The sequence below is a fragment of the Equus quagga genome, chromosome 2 (assembly GCF_021613505.1).
Source record: "Equus quagga isolate Etosha38 chromosome 2, UCLA_HA_Equagga_1.0, whole genome shotgun sequence".
In the NCBI taxonomy this organism is placed as follows: domain Eukaryota; kingdom Metazoa; phylum Chordata; class Mammalia; order Perissodactyla; family Equidae; genus Equus; species Equus quagga.
This window is the reverse complement of record NC_060268.1, coordinates 44,487,911-44,505,449: the sequence shown is the minus strand read 5'-3', so window position 1 is coordinate 44,505,449 and position 17,539 is coordinate 44,487,911. Positions and strand designations below refer to the sequence as shown.

At 43.6% G+C, this 17,539-nt stretch overlaps 1 protein-coding gene across 3 annotated transcripts; it reads right to left on the bottom strand.

Annotated features, from left to right (window-relative positions):
• Positions 1–2,648: 2,648 nt before the first annotated feature.
• DUT (deoxyuridine triphosphatase) lies at positions 2,649–15,801 on the bottom strand. Of its 3 annotated transcripts, none has more exons than XM_046654732.1 (7): positions 15,649–15,801; positions 14,419–14,557; positions 12,427–12,518; positions 10,296–10,340; positions 4,726–4,800; positions 4,492–4,562; positions 2,649–4,074 (listed from the first exon to the last, which is right to left on the bottom strand). In XM_046654732.1, exons 1-7 carry the CDS (start codon positions 15,671–15,673, stop codon positions 4,018–4,020), a joined length of 504 nt encoding a protein of 167 aa, XP_046510688.1. In that variant the 5' UTR covers positions 15,674–15,801; the 3' UTR covers positions 2,649–4,017. The 3 variants fall into 3 exon arrangements, with proteins under 3 accessions (XP_046510688.1, XP_046510685.1, XP_046510687.1); XM_046654729.1 differs by lacking the exon at positions 15,649–15,801 and adding an exon at positions 15,063–15,525; XM_046654731.1 differs by lacking the exon at positions 15,649–15,801 and adding an exon at positions 15,108–15,518.
• Between the last annotated feature and the right edge of the window lie 1,738 nt (positions 15,802–17,539).

Genomic DNA, 17,539 nt, shown 5'->3' with positions numbered 1-17,539 from the left:
ACCCAGGCCCCCCATCCACCTAGGCCAAGGGTTAGTATGTGACTTCCTCTGCAGATAGCCACCAAGCTAAATTAACTGATGGAGCACCAGACTAGTTTGTAGGAGTCTCCCTGATTATTTCTCTTCTGATGTACACAGTAGCAAGGACAGGAGTGGACAGTGGGCATCATTAGCGAGTGAGGCAGAACTGTCAAGGAACAGGAAAACTGCCTGGTTTCTGCCTGGGAGGTTACTAAACTGATAGAGTGGTAATTGCTATTCAATTTGTAGTTAATCTGGAAATCATGAGGTGCAGCCTACATGTGAAAATGATGCTTCTCTTTGGCCATCTGTAAACAATTTTGTTTTCCTTTCTCATGGGGAGGAAGAACTTGCCCTTGTATAGGGATGCTCCCTGGTTTCCCTTTACCACCAACTGATTCCAGCGGACTGGAAGAAAACAAAGCTTATCAGCGTAAGGCTTTCGTCTCCTGGCAAACCAAACTAGAGCACTATTTAGGTGTGTCTTTTTTTTTCTTTTTTGAGGAAGCTTGCCCCCTAGCTAACATCTGTTGCCAATCTTCCTCTCTTTCCTTTTTTTCTCTCCAAAGCCCCAGGACATAGCTGTATATCCTAGTTGTACAGCCTTCTAGTTCTTCTATGTGGGATGGCTTGACGAATGGTGATAGGTCTGCACCCAGGATCTGAACTGATGAACCCTGGGCCACTGAAGTGGAGCGTGCGAACTTAACTGCTGCACCACTAGGCAGGCCCCTAGGTGCTTCTATTTTTGTAGTTATTCACTACATCATACTTTCCTAAATGTTATATTTCCCAATAAAACGAAGTAAAACTACTATAAAATATTCAAACTTTGCATATATAACATAGAAGATAGTCTCCAACAATCCCACTCCAGCAGACTGTATTGTACTCTTCCATATGGCATAGTCTTGCTTTTCTTCATTGAATTTGCTGTTTTAGAGAACCATGAGTCTGTCCTTATGCCACTGTAAAGGAAAAACTCAGCTTTTTTCCTTCCTTTGTAGAGAAAAACCCAATTCTTCCCTACTATGTCTTTCTTCCCTGTGAATCTCCTATACTACTCATATAAAACATTTCACTTCTGATCACCAAATGTGTGGAGGCTTTCTCCACACCAAACAATTTTCTGCAACACAAGTTGGGTGTCCTATGATTTCACTCAGTTCTGAGACTATCTATCAGAGATAGCGTCAGATCCCAAAGGTTAAGGGCTCAGTCCTAGACTGTTCCCTTCCCCACTTCAGATGCCAGCTGCCAAGTCCAGATTGTCACCTGTGCTTCTGACCAACTGGCTATCGATCGGAGATTCCAAACACCCTCTCCTTGTGTTTGGTTAATTTGCTAGAGCAGGTCACAGAACTCGGAAACTTACTTACAAGTTTATTAAAGGACATGATAAAGGATACACTTAGACATCCAGATGGAAGAGATGAGTAGGGCAAGGTAGGTGGGAAGGGGCGCAGAGCTTCTGTGCACTGTGGGTGCACCTCTCTCCCAGCACCTCCATGCGTTCAGACCAGGAAGCTCTCCGAACCCTGTACTTCTGAAATTTTATGGAGGTTTCATTATGTAGGCATGATCATCAATTCCATTTTCAGCCCTCCTCCCTTCTCAAGGAAAATGGGGGCAGGGCTGAAAATTCCAAGGTTCTAATCATGGCTTGATCTTTCTGGTAAACAGTCCTCATCCAGGAGCCAACCGGGAACCCACCTAGTCACCACATTAGGACAACACTCCCATCGTCTAGGAAATTACAAGGGTTTCAGGAGCTCTGTGTCAGAACAGAGGTCAACGACCAATATTAGAACAAGAGATCGTCCTCGTGCTCTTGTCACTTACTTAAGGAAATACAGGGGCTTTAGGAGCTGTGCCAGGAACAAGGGGCAGAGATCATTACATTATTTTCTATTCTCACTGCCACCATCTTGGTTGATTAAACCCGAGGATCCTAGTTCCAGTCCCTCAGGTCACAAATGACAATGACAATTCCGAGTCTTTAATATCTAAGAACATCTGTCATATCCCAGGGACCTTCTCTAACCACCCCTTCCTCCATATTCCTTGGATTCCCAACACACACACTTCTCGAAACATCCCCCCCCCAACCCCATCCAGGTCTCTCATCTATCCCCCAGGGATGTGGTTCCAAGCCTCTTTCAGAGTAGCTTCAGAGCATCCTCCTTTAAGTATGGTGCCCAGATGGAAATATATTCCAAGTATGAACAAAATAAGAGGACTTTCATTAACCATCACTTCCATTCTGTATTCGCTCTACCACTTGGAAAACTGAAGATACCACAAATACAATGGGCTTTGAAGCCATGGGATCCGAGTTTTAATAGTGGCCATCATTAACTGAAATGTGAAGCAAGTTACCAAATGTCTCTGAGCCCATTTTTGTCATCTATAAAACAAGTGTTTTATCTGTTCTCCCACAGGTATACTATGAGAAAGAAATAAGCAGGTTGTAAAAGTGCTTAAGGTAGTCGACTTTCAATAGTGGTAACTAACACTAAGAGAGTAAGCTAAGGCCGTATCTCTCGGTAGTTGATCAGACTATTTGTTCTTACTCATTTGTTAATATGTATTGGTCAGGGTTCAGGGAATAGAATCATTCTGGCTAGTTTAGCAGAAAAGAATTTATTTACATTTTATTGATTTCAGAAATAATTTACATCATGACAGTACACACGGGCACACATAAATGTTTAATTCAAACAATCTTCACAGTATTTACCCATCTGACATGTTTCTGCTTTTTCTATTCAATTTTTTTAAATGCTAGCTATGACCCACTGAGTTGACTTCATGACTCACTAATGAATTCTGACCCACAGATGGAAAATACTACATTGCAGGATATTAAATGGCCCAAGAATCACCGGAAGCACAGAAGACACTAACTCCAGCCTGTGCTTCTAGGAACTGGGTGGCCAAGTGAGCTGCCAGCTCCAGAAGCAGAGTCTTCATGACCCACCCTAGCAAAATGATGCTTCAGGAGTCTCACACTAGAGCATCTGATTGACAAAGCCTTAGTGATGCCCAAAGCCCTATGCAAAGGGGTCTGGGAAATACAGGAGAGGAAAGCACACCTGGAAGGTGATAACAGATGTTAATCAAGCTAATCCAGGGAATCAGCCCCTATCCACAATGAAATGCTGCTTAAACATATTTATTCAAAAGTAGCTGGCCTCGACATACCTAGTGGCCTAAACATCTATCATTACATGTATTTTATCCCTATTCAATCCCTAATTCAATATTTTCTTGGATACAGCCTATTATCGTTACTTCAGTGAAGGAAACTCATACAACTACAACTTGTACAATTTACTTGATGGAATGAAATTCAGAGGAACAAACCAACCGCAAATTCCCAAACTACATTTCCTTTCACAAACACACCTCTCCACCAGTCAACCCGGGGTCCACCGAAAGGAAGATTAAAAAAAACAAAGAGAACACTAAAAAAATACACTGAGGATTCTCTTCCTCCCACCTTCACAAAGCATCTTAAATACATAACAAAAATTGTTTTAGACCAATGAAGAGAAAAACAAAGAATAACTTTAACTTCTTTTTGTCATCTTTTAGTTCAGTTTATGCAATAAGTTGCATCTGTGAAAGAAATCAAATTTGTTGAATGAAAGGCACTGCTTATGATTTATAAAGCAATTGAAATAAAATAGCTTGCTGAAGTGAAGGGGTAGCATTCAGTGAGTAAAATCAGACAGTCTTTTTTGGATGTGCAAATAATGTACATCTGATTAACAAAACTGTCTGCATTAGGTCGCCACAGAGATTCATACAACAACCAAATGCAGAAAAACACAAGAAAGTAAGTTTCTCTGTGATTCCAACAGAGGTGCCCCTTCCCTGAAAAGAAGAGAACAAATATCTTTAGAAGTTAAAGCTATTAAGTCTACAGAAGTACAAAACACCAAACACGCTTTAAGAAAAAAGTACGTTTTCTCATTTTCTGTTCTTGGAATTTTAATTTTTTCCAGTGGAACCAAAACCTCCTGACCCCCTTTCAGTGACATCCAGAACCTGAAAAGACATAAAGGTGGTAAGCCATAGAGTTAATTTCAGACCCTCTTTCAGTTCTCTCCAGGGCCTAATTTGTAAGACTTACTATTGCTATCATATCTTTTCAAAAAGGAGATTACAAAAAGAAAATTAAATTTTTAAAAAGCTCCAGAAATTAAAATACTGGATAATTTTCAAAAAAGCCAGGGAAATCCTACAATTTCACAGTATAAATGATTATCCAAAGTAATACTATACAATAGCTATGAAAAACATTTCAAGAAATTCTAAAACTAAGATTTTAATTTTGCTTAAAATAGGACTAGTCCTATACACTACTATTTACTTACATACAGCATATAAATCCTCAAAATTATACTTTTCTCTTCCCTTAAGATGTTGCGTGGTTCATTCCCTACTCAGCTTTAAGATACTTACTTGAACTTCCTCTATTTCTGGATAAAAAATCCGTTCACAAATGAGCTGTGCAATTCGATCACCCTTTTTGACTTGAAAGGAAAAAAAAACCAAACAGTTTATTAGTGACACTTCATTGATGCATTCTCTATATTCTGCTTTGTGCAATGAGAATTAGGAGTCAGTATGTGTGGTCTATAGATACACAACCCAGAAAACTCACTGTGTTTACATGACTGTACGTATTTAACATACCTTCAAACTTTTCTTTGCCAAAATTAAACAGTACAACACCAACATTTCCTCTATAATCTTCATCTATGACACCAGCTGGGGAAAAGAAAAATATTAGTTTGATTTATGCTACCAAAACACTGACGGTGTAAGATTACCTCAAAATCATTCTTATCTAAGATTTTCATCCTTACAACTGAATAAGTGAATCTTGCTCTTGTACTATGTAAAGTCTCAGAGCTAAGAAATGTTATTACTAAAATGCAAATAAGAATTTAGAAAATGGTCCTAATTTTCCAACCTGTCATTCTTACACATGGTGACCATTTCCTACCCTAAACCCAGAGCAGGCACTTCTCATCTTGGACGGTTGTCCCAAATTGCTCTCTCTAAACCTACTGTCTATCTGTTGCGCACCTGCCAAAGACCAGAGATCTGCAGTGGAGTAAGTCAACGCTGACACTGTTAAGCAGCAGTCTGGCAAGTATCACAACGCTCATTTTTATAATCAAGATGGAACTGAACTTTTCAGTTCACATTCTTCCCCTCCTTTTAATCTGAGCCACTATCCCTTCTTAGAGCATGATCTCTCAGAAGACATTAGCACAAAGCTTAATAACGAGCGCACTTACAGAACTGCGTGTTATTAGTACCTGCTTGAGTTTATAAACACAAGGGCAGCACTTCTTTGCAGGAGAGAAACTGGAGCCAGGGCCCTGCCTTGGCCCAGCGAGGTATGTTTACCAGACTTGTTAGCATTTTCCTTTGTGCTAAGAACTTAAAATGTTTCCATAAACAGAAGCACAGATAATAGAGGTGCACCAGGGCTTCTCATTTCTTTTAATATTGAGACATAATTCACAATTCAACGGAAGTGTATTCAGAGTTGTGCAACCAATTTTACATTTTCATTACCCCGGAAAGAACCCCTCTACCTATTAGGGGTCACTCCTCATGCCCCTCCCCTCCACTGCCAATTTCCTTTCATACATGTCAATGCTTTTCTCTCAGTTTGTAAAATGCTGGATAGGATTCACGTGAACCTAAGTAAATGTAGCTTCATGTTACATCTTCTTATTAACACCCCATTTCCTAAAAAAAAACCCTTATCAAAAAAAAAAAGCGGGGGCCGGCCCTGTGGCCAAATGGTTAAGTTTGTGCGCTCTGCTTTGGCAGCCCTGGGTTTTGCCGGTTCAGATCCCCAGCATGGCCATGGCACTGCTCATCAGGCCATGCTGAGGCGGTGTCCCACACAGCACAAGCAGAGGCACTCACAACTAGAATATACAACTGTGCACTGGGGGGCTTTGGGGAGAAGAAGGAAAAAACAAAAGCTTGGCAACAGATGTTAGCTCAGGTGCCAATCTTTAAAAAAAACAAAAAGGAAATAATCAGGAATTTAGCTCAACCGGTACTAATGCTAGTAGGCCAGACTCATATTTGAAGGTCAAGTGAAAAGAAAATTTTTCCTTTTTACAGAACAAGGGTAAGTACTCCCTTTCAATTTTCTCATATAGGGAAAAAAAGCAAATTTTAAAAAAAGGTCTATCGTGGGGAAAAATACTCAGAAAAGCCATCATTTTAGATTTTTTCCAGTGGACTACAGTAGAAGTTTAAAAGGACACCTGTGCTTTATGAATGAATTACTAGGGATAAGTGAAATTGAATGTATGCACTTCTTAAAAGGCTCCTGACACATAGCTAAGAGTTTGAGTTAAAGATAAATAACTTTTTCCCAGTAAGAAGGGCAAGTACGGAAGCGGCTGAAGGGCAGCAGAGGTGGTTCCTGTCACGTCTAGACTGAAGGAAACTGTCTATTCTTTTCCAGTTGCAGAGCAACAACACTTTCCCGATCAAAGAATACTGAAGCCTGGTTCCTTTCCCTACTGCCATCTGACCATTAAATTAGTCCCTCGTATTTACTCAAAGAATTGATATAAAGATAGGACCAGCGGTTTCTACATTATCTATATGGAGAAAGTTCTGGCTGCAGATTCAAGGAAGAAAGCCCTCAGCAGAACACGTAACTCTATGCTGGAACAAACGCACAGAAGACATGGACTCTCCACGCTGGGAGAGCGGAAGCACAGCTAGTACTCATTTACCTGGAATGTGTTAGAGGAAGACTGACTTCTGAGCTCTTCTTTTTCTACTTTATTAGAAAAATGTTAGATTATCCAAATAGTGGAAATACATGTAAAGTAAAAGCTAATGATGTTCCCCTGCCCTCCCCTCAGGCAGCCAATGTCACAGTAATATATTTTACATATTACTTTCTTTCTTTCCTCACTTAATTATCATAAACACCTTTTGAGATTACTACATGTAAATCTTACTCATTCTTTTTAGATGCAAGATGTGGAAACACAGTACCAACATTTCCGTGTACGTCTTCTCTTACATATTATCAGACACTTGGGTTGCTTTCACGTTTTGCTATCATAAACAAAGCAGCCCTTTACCTATGTCCTTGTGTATCAGTGCTTTTTATTCTCATCAAATAGGTTCTAAAGATCACTTTGCTGGGTCAGAGGGTATGTACATTTTAAATTTTAATGGATATTGCTAGATAACTTTGCAAAAATGGGGTAGCAATTCACATTTCTATCAGCGATATTTAAGAATGCCCATTTCCCAAGTCCTTGCCAGCACCAGGTGGCAGTGATCTTTTTAATTCTGGCCAATGTGATGAGGGAAAAAGGGCATCTCACGGCTTTACTTTGCATTTCCCTGATGACTAGTGAGGCTGGACTTTTTCCCTCCATACATTTGTTGCACATTTGCATGTCCTCTTCTAGATTTTATGTTTTTTTAAGTCTCTTTGGGTATTTGACTCTTTTTCATGACTTCAAGTGTTTATTTTTTCACTTTATGGTATCTTCTACCACACAAAAACACTCCCTTTCTGTAGAGACCTTTGCTATAAATCTGTAAAGCAGTCCTATCCGGAATACTCAAATGGGTGAGTGTCTTGAATTCTGCAAAGCCAGGTGATCTACCAAGATTTTATGCTTGGCACACAGAAAGGTGAAAAGCTTTTAACCAAAAGAAACGAAGTCATTTGAAGTCAGTTAAAATGTATGGCAGAAAAAAAGGCCCTCAATTAACACTTTTTTTTTTTTAGCATGAATGCCAATAGTATAAAAAATCCAATAGTTCCAAGTTCATTTATTACTCAAAGGTGCTTTGACCTTCCAGAAAAACCCAAGGCTTATTCTTTTTCTATGTAAGGGGCATAAGCGTCAGGGATATTTCTCTTCATGAGAAAGCAGAAAGTATTTTGAAGTTATCACTGGAAAAATCATGCATTGGAACTGGCAGAGTGATTAACTGACTTCAGGCAAAAGTTTTACTGTGTCAAGACTTTGGCATGTCACTTGTTGGAAACCTTCTTTAGTGAAATCCATCCACACCTACCAGATGTGAATTCTGAACAGAATCCTGCATACTCAACTTTTCCCTTTGACCCTTATTTACAGCCTGGGATTCCTAACCTCTCTCTTCTGAAATAAAAACTGGGGCCAACTATGATAAACTTGTGCGTAAGAGACATTTTTAAGATACTCTGCATCCAAGAACACACCACAGGGCGATTTTATGAATAATACCACACCAACCACCAGGCAAACTAACTTTCCATGTATTTTACATGAATTTTTTGCAGAGCGTTGTTTTAGAGCAAAAATTAGTAACAAGGTCAGAAAAAAAGTTTCCACATTAAAAAAAAAAATCCATGAAGTCCCTAGGGGACAGCAAATACAACTTACAGGGTCTACTATGTGTCAAGCCGTGTTAGATGCTCCACATTATCATTTAACCCTCCTGCCCTTCAGAGACAAGCAGGCTAATTTTCATTTTACAGAGGAGGAAAGTGAGACTCAGAAAAGTTAAGTAATAACTAGCTAGTTGGTGACAAAGTTGGGACTCCAATCCAGTTGTTACTCCAAAGTCCATGTTCCTTTTACAACTCTGAAATTTCTTTAAAAATATATACAATCATTTATATCCTTAAGTTATAGTCCTAAATTACCATACTTGACCTTGTAAAAGTGTTTTTGAATATCAAGCATAACTGAGCCCTGGCGATGCTCAACCCAAGCGGGCTGACCATCCCTGCTGGGTCAAACTCAGCCCCTCTTCAGCCCCTAAGAACTACTTTTGGGCTCCTGTCTTGCCCCACAGCACCACCTAGTGACATCATAGGGGGACTGAAGGGCAGGCTGGAGACAGCCCAGGACAGGCCTGAGCCTGTGCTTAATCCCTGCAGTGCAGGTTACAGGGAGCTAACTGAGGACAGTGCTTGACTGCTGGAGCCAAAGGGCAGGGTGATCCACAGCCCTTAACTGCAATGCAAAGACCCAGGGGACTGGAATCATATGCATGGAGATTCCAGTTTTTAACTTGTCAACTTGGGCTCATTTCTCAGCCAGTTTCCTCATTTGCTAAAAAATAGCTTTGTAAAAACGGCGGCAGGCAGAGAATCCAGCATAGCCACTTATCTGAGGGCCAAGACGTTTTGCTAGTGAAGCACTTGCCATCAATGAGGATAAAGAAGGGTCAGGACACGGGGACCCCATCAGTGGGGTCTACACTCCAGTAAGGAGGGGATCCGAAGCAAGGAAGCCATATTAGGAAGGTGAGCATTTCGCTACAGTAAGGGCAGTTCAAGATCCTGCAGCAAGGGTGGCTAGCAGAGAAGGCTGGGACTCCTTCAGGAAAGAGACCCCGTGAGGAAGTAGTAAACTCTGGAAGACAGGAGAAAGGCTTGTTATAAGGGAAATAAGAGCCACTGAGGACTTGCTCAGCAAGAAATGGAGATGGGGGCCGCCCAGTGGCCGAGTGGTTCAAGTTCCATGCACTCTGGTTCAGTGGCCCAGATTTGCACGTTCAGATCCTGGGCGCAGACCTACTCCACTCATCAGCCATGCTGCGGAGGCGTCCCACGTACAAAATAGAGGAAGACTGGCACAGATGTTAGCTCAGAGCTAACCCTCTTCAAGAAAAAAAAACAAAAAAAAGAAATGTAGATAGGGAAGCACAGTTTTCTCTCCTGACTTTATGGAAAGATTCTCCTTTTATATTTTGCCAAACATGGCTGGCTTTCTTAGAGTTAAGAAAATTCTTACAACATAAATCTGCATTTCCTAGAACCTTTTGCTTAATTACTTAATAATTAATTACTATTATTAATAATTACTTAAGGAAAACACAATTGCTTAAATAATGACATAAAAGCTTTTTCTTCCCTTACAATAACAACTTTCTTCCATGAATAGTCATTTTTGGACTAAATGCAGATTATCACTAGACTAAAAATCTTACCCATCGAATAGTGTCTAGTTAGCCTATCAGTAAAATAACATGCATGTCACATAATGGTCACTTAAAATTTAGACATAACCAAATAGCATTTGAAACTCTATCATAATTGTCTTACTTCAGAGATGGAAATTTCTAAAAGCTAAGATACAACAAAATCATTTCCTTTTTCTGAAAATAAAAATAAAGTTTGTCACTTGATTACTACCTCTTAAGCAAAGATAAAGTAAATACTTACAAATATTTCCAGAATAAAAATGTAAATGTATTACCTCCTACATCTATGAAGTGTTTTGCAGCCAAGCCAGAACGTGGAGCTGAAAAACAAAAAGGAGAAATTGGCTCTTAAGGGGGAAGGGTGATATTGGATCCAAATGAGACAATTTAAGCGTGTCACTCTCATCTCCTGTAACACCTATGTCTTCTTCTTAACTTTAGCAGGTGGTTCCAAATTAAAGAATGTATTTATCACAATCTATCATCAAAGTAGAAGACAGTTTAGAAAATATTGACAAGGTTTAACTCAAAAGGAACTTAAATCACTCCCCCATGGCTGTAGTCGATGGAGGGCCTAAGGTGGTGCAGCCGTGGACTCTGGAATGAACTGAAAGGTGAGCAAGGGAGGACAAGCCTAGGCAGCTTTGTCCAGAAGGCTGTCCACAAAGGGAGGACTGTGGCTGGCAGGGACACAGGACTGAGGAAGAGGACTTTTGTTCTGAGACGGGAGTTCTGAGCATGTTGCACTGTAGATGGGAAGAAGTCAGAGAGAGTCAGGCACAAACCCAACCACGAGGAGCAGAGCTTAGCCTAGAACTTGGGACCCCTACTCATGATTCAGACGCCAAAAGACATGTCTATAGGAAACAAATGAAGCAGAAGAGAAAAGGCCTAAAAGCAGTCAAGCAAAATGCCAAAAACTCAACTTTAAACACCCAATTCCACTATGACTTTTTCTTTTGGTGAGGGAAATTGGCCCTGAGCTAACATCTGTGCCCATCTTCCTCTATTTTATGTGGGATACCCCCACAGTGTGGCTTGACTGAGTGGTGCCAAGTCCACACCTGGAATCCCAACCTGCAAACCCTGGGCCACCTTAAGCAGGGCACATGAACTTCACTACACCACCAGGCTAGCCCCAATTCCACTATGCTTTTTATTCTTAAAATGAAAAAAATAAAAAGCTAAATCTATAACTGATACTTGCTGACTTGAGCATTGGGCCTACCATTAATTATCCTAACTTCTAGTATTTTATTACGGGATAACTTAAATGAGGCACTTTGTCAATAAATGCTGCCCCTTCCTGCCTTTACTTTTATTTCACTCCATCTTCTGATTACCCCCGGCAAGAGACACTAAAAACTCGGTCAACGCTGCCAAAGAGATACGAAGAGAGAGCTCATCTTGTGTCTCTAAAGGCCAAAGTATCAGCAGTTCTCGCCCTCATGGCTAACAAGACAGTGGTAGTCTAGCCGCACCCCCACCCCCCCGGCTCACAGTTCCATTTGCTCCTTTACGTTTACTCTGAAGTTAGCTAGAAATTACACCCTTGAAAAGAAGTTCTAAACACTCTCGCCAGAGACAACTGACTCGCTCCAGAAAAGTCAAACCTACTGAGGTGCACTCCGTTTTGTCCTGGCCACTCCCACTCTGAGGGAGCTAGCACACTGAAGAGTCTCCCTTCCCCAACACCCCAGGGAGGACCCACAGCAGTTAGAAGTTTTACTCTTGTGATATATAATGCCATGTGCCATTATCCTAAGCCTGTGTCTATTCTTTTTTTTTTGCTGAGGAAGATTAGCCCTGAGCTAACATCTGTGCCAAATCTTCCTCTATTTCGTATGGGGGATGCTGCCACAGCATGGCTTGATGAGTGGGGGCATAGGTCTGTGCCTGGGATCTGAACTGGTGAACCTGGCCGAAGCAGAGCACACGGAACTTTAACCACTCAGCCATGGGGAGGGGCCCTCTATAGTCTCATATAACAAACATTAGCCATTCTCATCACCATCTTCACAAAGAAATTTGACTTCTTATGCAATCTGATTCTTGAAGGGAAAGTTAGTGGTTAACACTGGAAAAAGCTCCAGTTAAAAATCACCTATTTATATTTGCAGTTTTTCTCACAGCAAGGAGTTATGAGAACCTCCTGGGCCAATGTGAGCCTCCTAAAAGCTCAAGTAAGTAATCAGAAGGAAAAAAAGCAAAGAGAAGCAAAAGCAAACACATAAATGAAAGTTTTCAGATGGCTGCATTTGCCATCACAGATGACACCTCTTTATTTTAGGACACAGGCAGGGTCATATCCCTTCCTTCCTTTATAGCAGAAATGAAACTAAGCTGAAGGAATATATCACAAAGGAAGAGCCTGACACATAGTTACCTGTATCTTAAATCACTTACCTACTCTTCCATAGCATCCAGACGGAAGAGCTATCTGAATGTCGGTTTTCACAAGGGCTTTCTCCATAGGCGGTACCGTGTAATCATAGGCACTAGGAAGACAGTGGAAGAAAATAATTGGTAGTTAGATATAGTTAATTCTTTGTGAACTTGGGGGTGAACAAGGTGTCAACATGTAAATGTATTCTCCCTTGCACAAAATTTTGTTGGGAAATGGAGGTAATAATCTTGCAGGAGGGGGCAGAAAGGCAGAGACTTTTAAAGGGTGCATGCTTCACTAACATGGTATGAAAAGAGGAAGATAAAGAAAGAACCAAGAAAGAAGGGGAAATAATTGCTAATAATAGCTAACATTAAGCCCTTACCATGTGCCAGGCATAGTTCTAACTGCTTTATATAACTCATTTCATTCTCACAACAATCCTCTAAGCGATTAGGGAAAAACTGCAGAAGGAAAGGGGAAAATGAGTGGACAACACAAGGGGAGGGAGAAGCGTGTTGCGTCTACTCTGCTGGTCTTTGTAGTTTACCAAGCTTACCATGCTGTGGCCATGAACTTCACTGGCTGAGGAAGGGTGGGTCTCTGTGAACCACTGGAGATGGACACTGCTGAGGAACTGATTCTCTAAGGTCCACCCAGCAAATGCTGCTACCAGTGCTATTACTGTAGGCCCCTCCTTGATAGAAATGTACGAGATTTCACAAAAAGCAGGACTCGAAGTTACTTTGGAGACCTTAAGTAAGACTAGTAAAGGGGTACTATATTTTTACTTATTTCGTTAGAATTTCCTCTCTTCAAATAGCTAGATCCTAACTTATTAAAAAGACCGGTTATTATCATGTTTATTTCAGTATGCAGAAAGGCACCTGTGTTTTTAGGAGGATCCTTAAAGCACATTAAATCAAAGACTCTCCTAAGACTCACAACAGTGTTCAGATATGGTGTAGTAAAATTCCATCACTCTACGTTTATCCATGAAAGTTACAGCACTGAACTATACCCCTTTCAGCCACAATAGCCTTTAGCTCAATTTTGTTTTTCTTTCTTGTCTCCCTTACTATCATCACACACTCCTTTCTCCTTCTTCTGACTTAGACCGGTAGTTCTCACATTAGCATTACCTGACATGCTTTAAAATACATCCTAAGGCTCAGGATTTAGTCATGTAATAAACACTTTCTCTCTCCATTATCACTTTTCACCTACGTTAAAGGTTCTAAGAACTGGGCACAGTAGCCAAGAGGAAAAAGCACTGAATTCAGGGTCAAAAATTCTATTACCTTCCAGCCCTTGGGCAATCAATTCAACTCTTCACAAACTCCCTCATCTGTAAAAAGTAACACTCATCTTCTTCAAGATTGTTGCGAGGATTAAACTAAAGACTATATGGGGAAGTTTTGAGTACACGTAAAAAGTGCCGTACAAATGAAAGGGTGTGGTGGTATTATCAACATCTCCGATTTTCACTGTCGGACCCCTTGAAATTCCCAGTCCTTGGGATAAACTTGAATATGGACGTATAGAGAAATCTTACTAATCCTTGAAGCCAGAAGCAGTTGAGGTATTTTCCTACTCGTGGCTTTTCTTTCTACTGAGCACAGGATCACCCTCTGGCCACTCCCTGAAGGCCAAGGCGGGCCTTACTCATCTCCGCCTTCCGCGTGGAAAGGAGACAATGCATGCTGCAAGACTAACCACGTCTCAGTGCACATTTATTGATATTTAGCTACCAGTCTACACTCTTTGCCCAAATCCCTATTGAATTATGCTAAAAAGGAATGCTAAAATTTCCAACACCAAAAAGGGCAGAAATCCTATATATATCAAAAAGCGTTTGTTTCTGTGATCTTTGAAGAGAACGTTTCAAACCGTGGCTGCAGAGGGCCTGAATGTAAGCTACCAGGGCTGAGAGCTCTAGAACTCGGGAACTGGGCTTTCTCAGCGGGGGACCGAGATAGTAGAGGCGTAGGCAGCCGGTGGTCCCCACTCACCTGTACAGGTCGTAGCCCGCGGCGCGCGCGGACCCCTTGGTCGGGGCGGTGGCGTGCTCCGACAGCCGGGTAAAGCGGAGCCGCATGCCGCTGCCCTCGGCGGGCCGGGCCCGCTTGCTGGGGGAGATGGCGGGGGCCTCTTCAGAGCAGGGCATGGCAGAACCCGACGGGAGCCGAGGCGAGAGCGAGGGAACAAGAGAGCGCAGAGCGAGCGTGGGTTCAGGATCTCAACGAATTTTAAATTTCCCGCCAGCAACTCCCCGCCCCGCCACCCCCTCCTGGACGAGCCCACCGCTGTGGTTGAGAGGGGAGGCAGGATTCAAATTTGGGGCTGGAAATCGTTCTCAGAAAGCAGATTTGCGGTGGCAAACTACTGAGGCTTTTTACCCTTTCCAAACTCAGCGCACGGGTCTAATGTAGGCGGGCAGCTTCGGTGGCCTCCCCCTCATACAACAGAAAGCCACCGTGCTCCCTCCCCCCAACGAGGGAGCCCAAATGGACTCGCTCCCGCGCCATAGGGGCTGCGCGCCCTCTCGCATCCCCACGTCCCACACGCCGCGCGGCTTCCTGGGGACCGCCTGTTGCGCTCGTCTCGTCCCAGGCCTCGGGCGGGCGCGCGGACCCCGGCCGGCCTCCCCGCCTGCCCATGCCCTGGGAAGAGTGTCCTCCAGCCCGGGCCCCGACGTTACTGGCGCCGTGGCAGCCTCGGCTCCGGCTGCGCGCGCTGGACGGCTGCCGGAGCGCCCGGAACAGCGCAGGGCCTCTGGCAGGTGGGGCGAGGGGCGGGCCTGGCCGGAAGAGCCCCGCGGCGTGGGCCCTCGGCCGGGCGCCGGGCGCGTCTGGAAACACGGAACGGAGCAGAGACGGAAGGAGACGGCCGAGTGCGGGAGCAGGGCGGAGGGGAGGCATGGGCCCCGAGGTTTGAGCGCCGGTGGGCTCGTCCCCTCCTGCAGGCGCGCAGCGGGCCTGCGCCCTGCAGCCGCGTCCGGGACGGTGACCTCGGAAGCAGTCCCGGCAGCCGCCGGACGCTCAGGGGCGCGCAGAGGCCGCCCTCCCCCCCGGCGCAGGCCTGGGGCGTCGGAGCGCGGCGCCCTGCGTCCTGAATGCCGCCGCCGCGGCCGCCTCTGCATCCCTCCATCCCTCCCGAGACTCTCATCTTTGCTTTGGCGCGCGTTTTCCGAGACTGTCGGCGAGGCCCGCGGCCCCGGCCCTGCCCCTCAGCTCATTTACCTGGGGCCACGCCGCCCGCCGCCATGACGCCCCAGGTTCTAGTCTCAGCGGCCTCAAAGCAACGGAACCGACTTACGCTGCCGGTGACAGTCGCTACCGGCGACAGTTCCTGCGCTCCGTGCTCCGCCCTAGGCGCAGCAGCGTGTTCGATTTCCTTACCACGCCGAGAGCGTGAGACGGTGCATTGTTTCCTTTTAAAGCGGCGCGGGGGGCAGGGTCTTCGGCACAGTCGCCATGACAACTCAGTTGCAATCCTAGCACTGTTTCGGATGACCCCCCCCCCCCCCAAGCACAGAGGGGACCCCTGTGGCTGTGATGCGAAGAAACATCCTGGGCTACGCTGGTATAACTTAGAGTCGGGGGGAGTAACCTTCTAGCTAATTGTAAATGGATTTTTCCGGGATACAAATATCTCCAGAACTGAAGCAAAATCTGGAAACTAAATTGTAATGCACTTTGTTTAAATACACACTATAGGGCAGTTTTAGAAAAATGACACATAAAAATGTTAGGGAGTTGTTGGGAAGTCTTTGGACTTCCTTGCTGTGCCTTTCTTTTTCAGGCCCTACCTTTTCAGTGTCCTTTACTGACTCCTCCTGTGAGATGTTGGAATTCCTCTAGAGGAGGTTACGGGTTATGCTCTGTTTACACTGTCTTCCCATGGCTTTAAATATGTCCTAAGGCCTCCCTAAATTGATACCTCTAACAGGATCCCTGGTACTTCTCCAGCCTCACCGAGAGCCATCATTTAACAGTTTCTAGACTCACCAGACTTTCCTGCCTATAGAGTCTATACACATCGTTTCTTGGTTTACCCTTCTTGTGTTTCTAGTCTCAACTCGTCACAGAAAGGCCTTCCCTAAGTAGCTGCCCTGTCTTCCCCTCAGCACCATTTTCTATCACAGTAATTAATTTTTTTCTGTTCACACCACTTATTACTACCATCTGTGCTGCTTTTATGTGTTTATTTTCTTGTTCATTGTCTATTTGCTCAAGTAGGCATTGGTTCCCTGAGAGTAGGGACTGTGTATGTCTTCGTTCACCGTTGTATTCCTGGGGCCTAGCTTAGTGTCTAGCTGGGAAATGGAACGGTGCTTGATACATATTATAGGAATGAATGATAGACTTCTCGTCCGTTCCATCCTGCCCCTGTATATATCACTTCGCAAAGTCTTTTGATATTTCCGTCCACTCTTTTAATTTTTAATCAAAAGCTTTCTCCGTATAGTGCTTTTTCAAGACCTACAGTGAAATGCAGCAGTCCATGCCCTCCTTGTCCACCATCCCAGCCTCCCTAAGTCTCACTCCTCGGGCAATACTTCCAGCTTTCTTTGGCTCTTTCAGCTGGAATTTACCTCCGTTTCTACGTTGTATGTTGTTTTTTACGTGGCATAGAAGTTATCTTCTGAGTTAGAGTAGTTGGGGGTTAAGTCTCTGACCCCTCTGTCTACCCCATTCTGCAAATAGGTTTGTAATGGTTTTCGGATAAGTTAGCAGTTAGTATTTACTTCATCATGACTATAAATACCATTCACTGCTGGGAAAAGTAGTGTGATGTGATTATTTTTTACACCTGTCCCCCTCAAGTTAATAATTGCCTTGTTTTTGTCTTTGTCTTAGTACTGGTGTTTTTAATTCATCTATTGCTTGCTTTTTTCACTTCCTCCAGTGGACCCAATACCTCTCTTACATCAAATGAAAGACGGCAACTCCCGCATCAGTTCCTTCTTTCCTCTCCCTCCCTCCTCTAGCCTCTTGCTCCAATCTGTGCGGTGACCCTGCAGTCCTGCCGGATAGCTGTCATCCTGGGACTTCCCTCTGCCGCTCTCTTGTATTGGAATCCTGGTTTTATGGATCTAGTGTCTTCCGCTTAGTTTACGCCCTCATTTTG

What these genes read in the sequence shown, in the direction of transcription:
- DUT (XM_046654729.1), bottom strand. Translation starts at nt 15,327, where the DNA reads ATGCCTCCCCTCCGCCCTGCTCCCGCACTCGGCCGTCTCCTTCCGTCT. An exon ending in ACACTCTTCCCAGGGCATGG is followed by an intron (nt 14,558 to 15,062) that starts GCAGGCGGGGAG and finishes CCTGCTCTGAAG; the next exon opens with AGGCCCCCGCCATCTCCCCC. An exon ending in CAGAAATAGAGGAAGTTCAA is followed by an intron (nt 4,075 to 4,491) that starts GTAAGTATCTTA and finishes ATGTCTTTTCAG; the next exon opens with GTTCTGGATGTCACTGAAAG.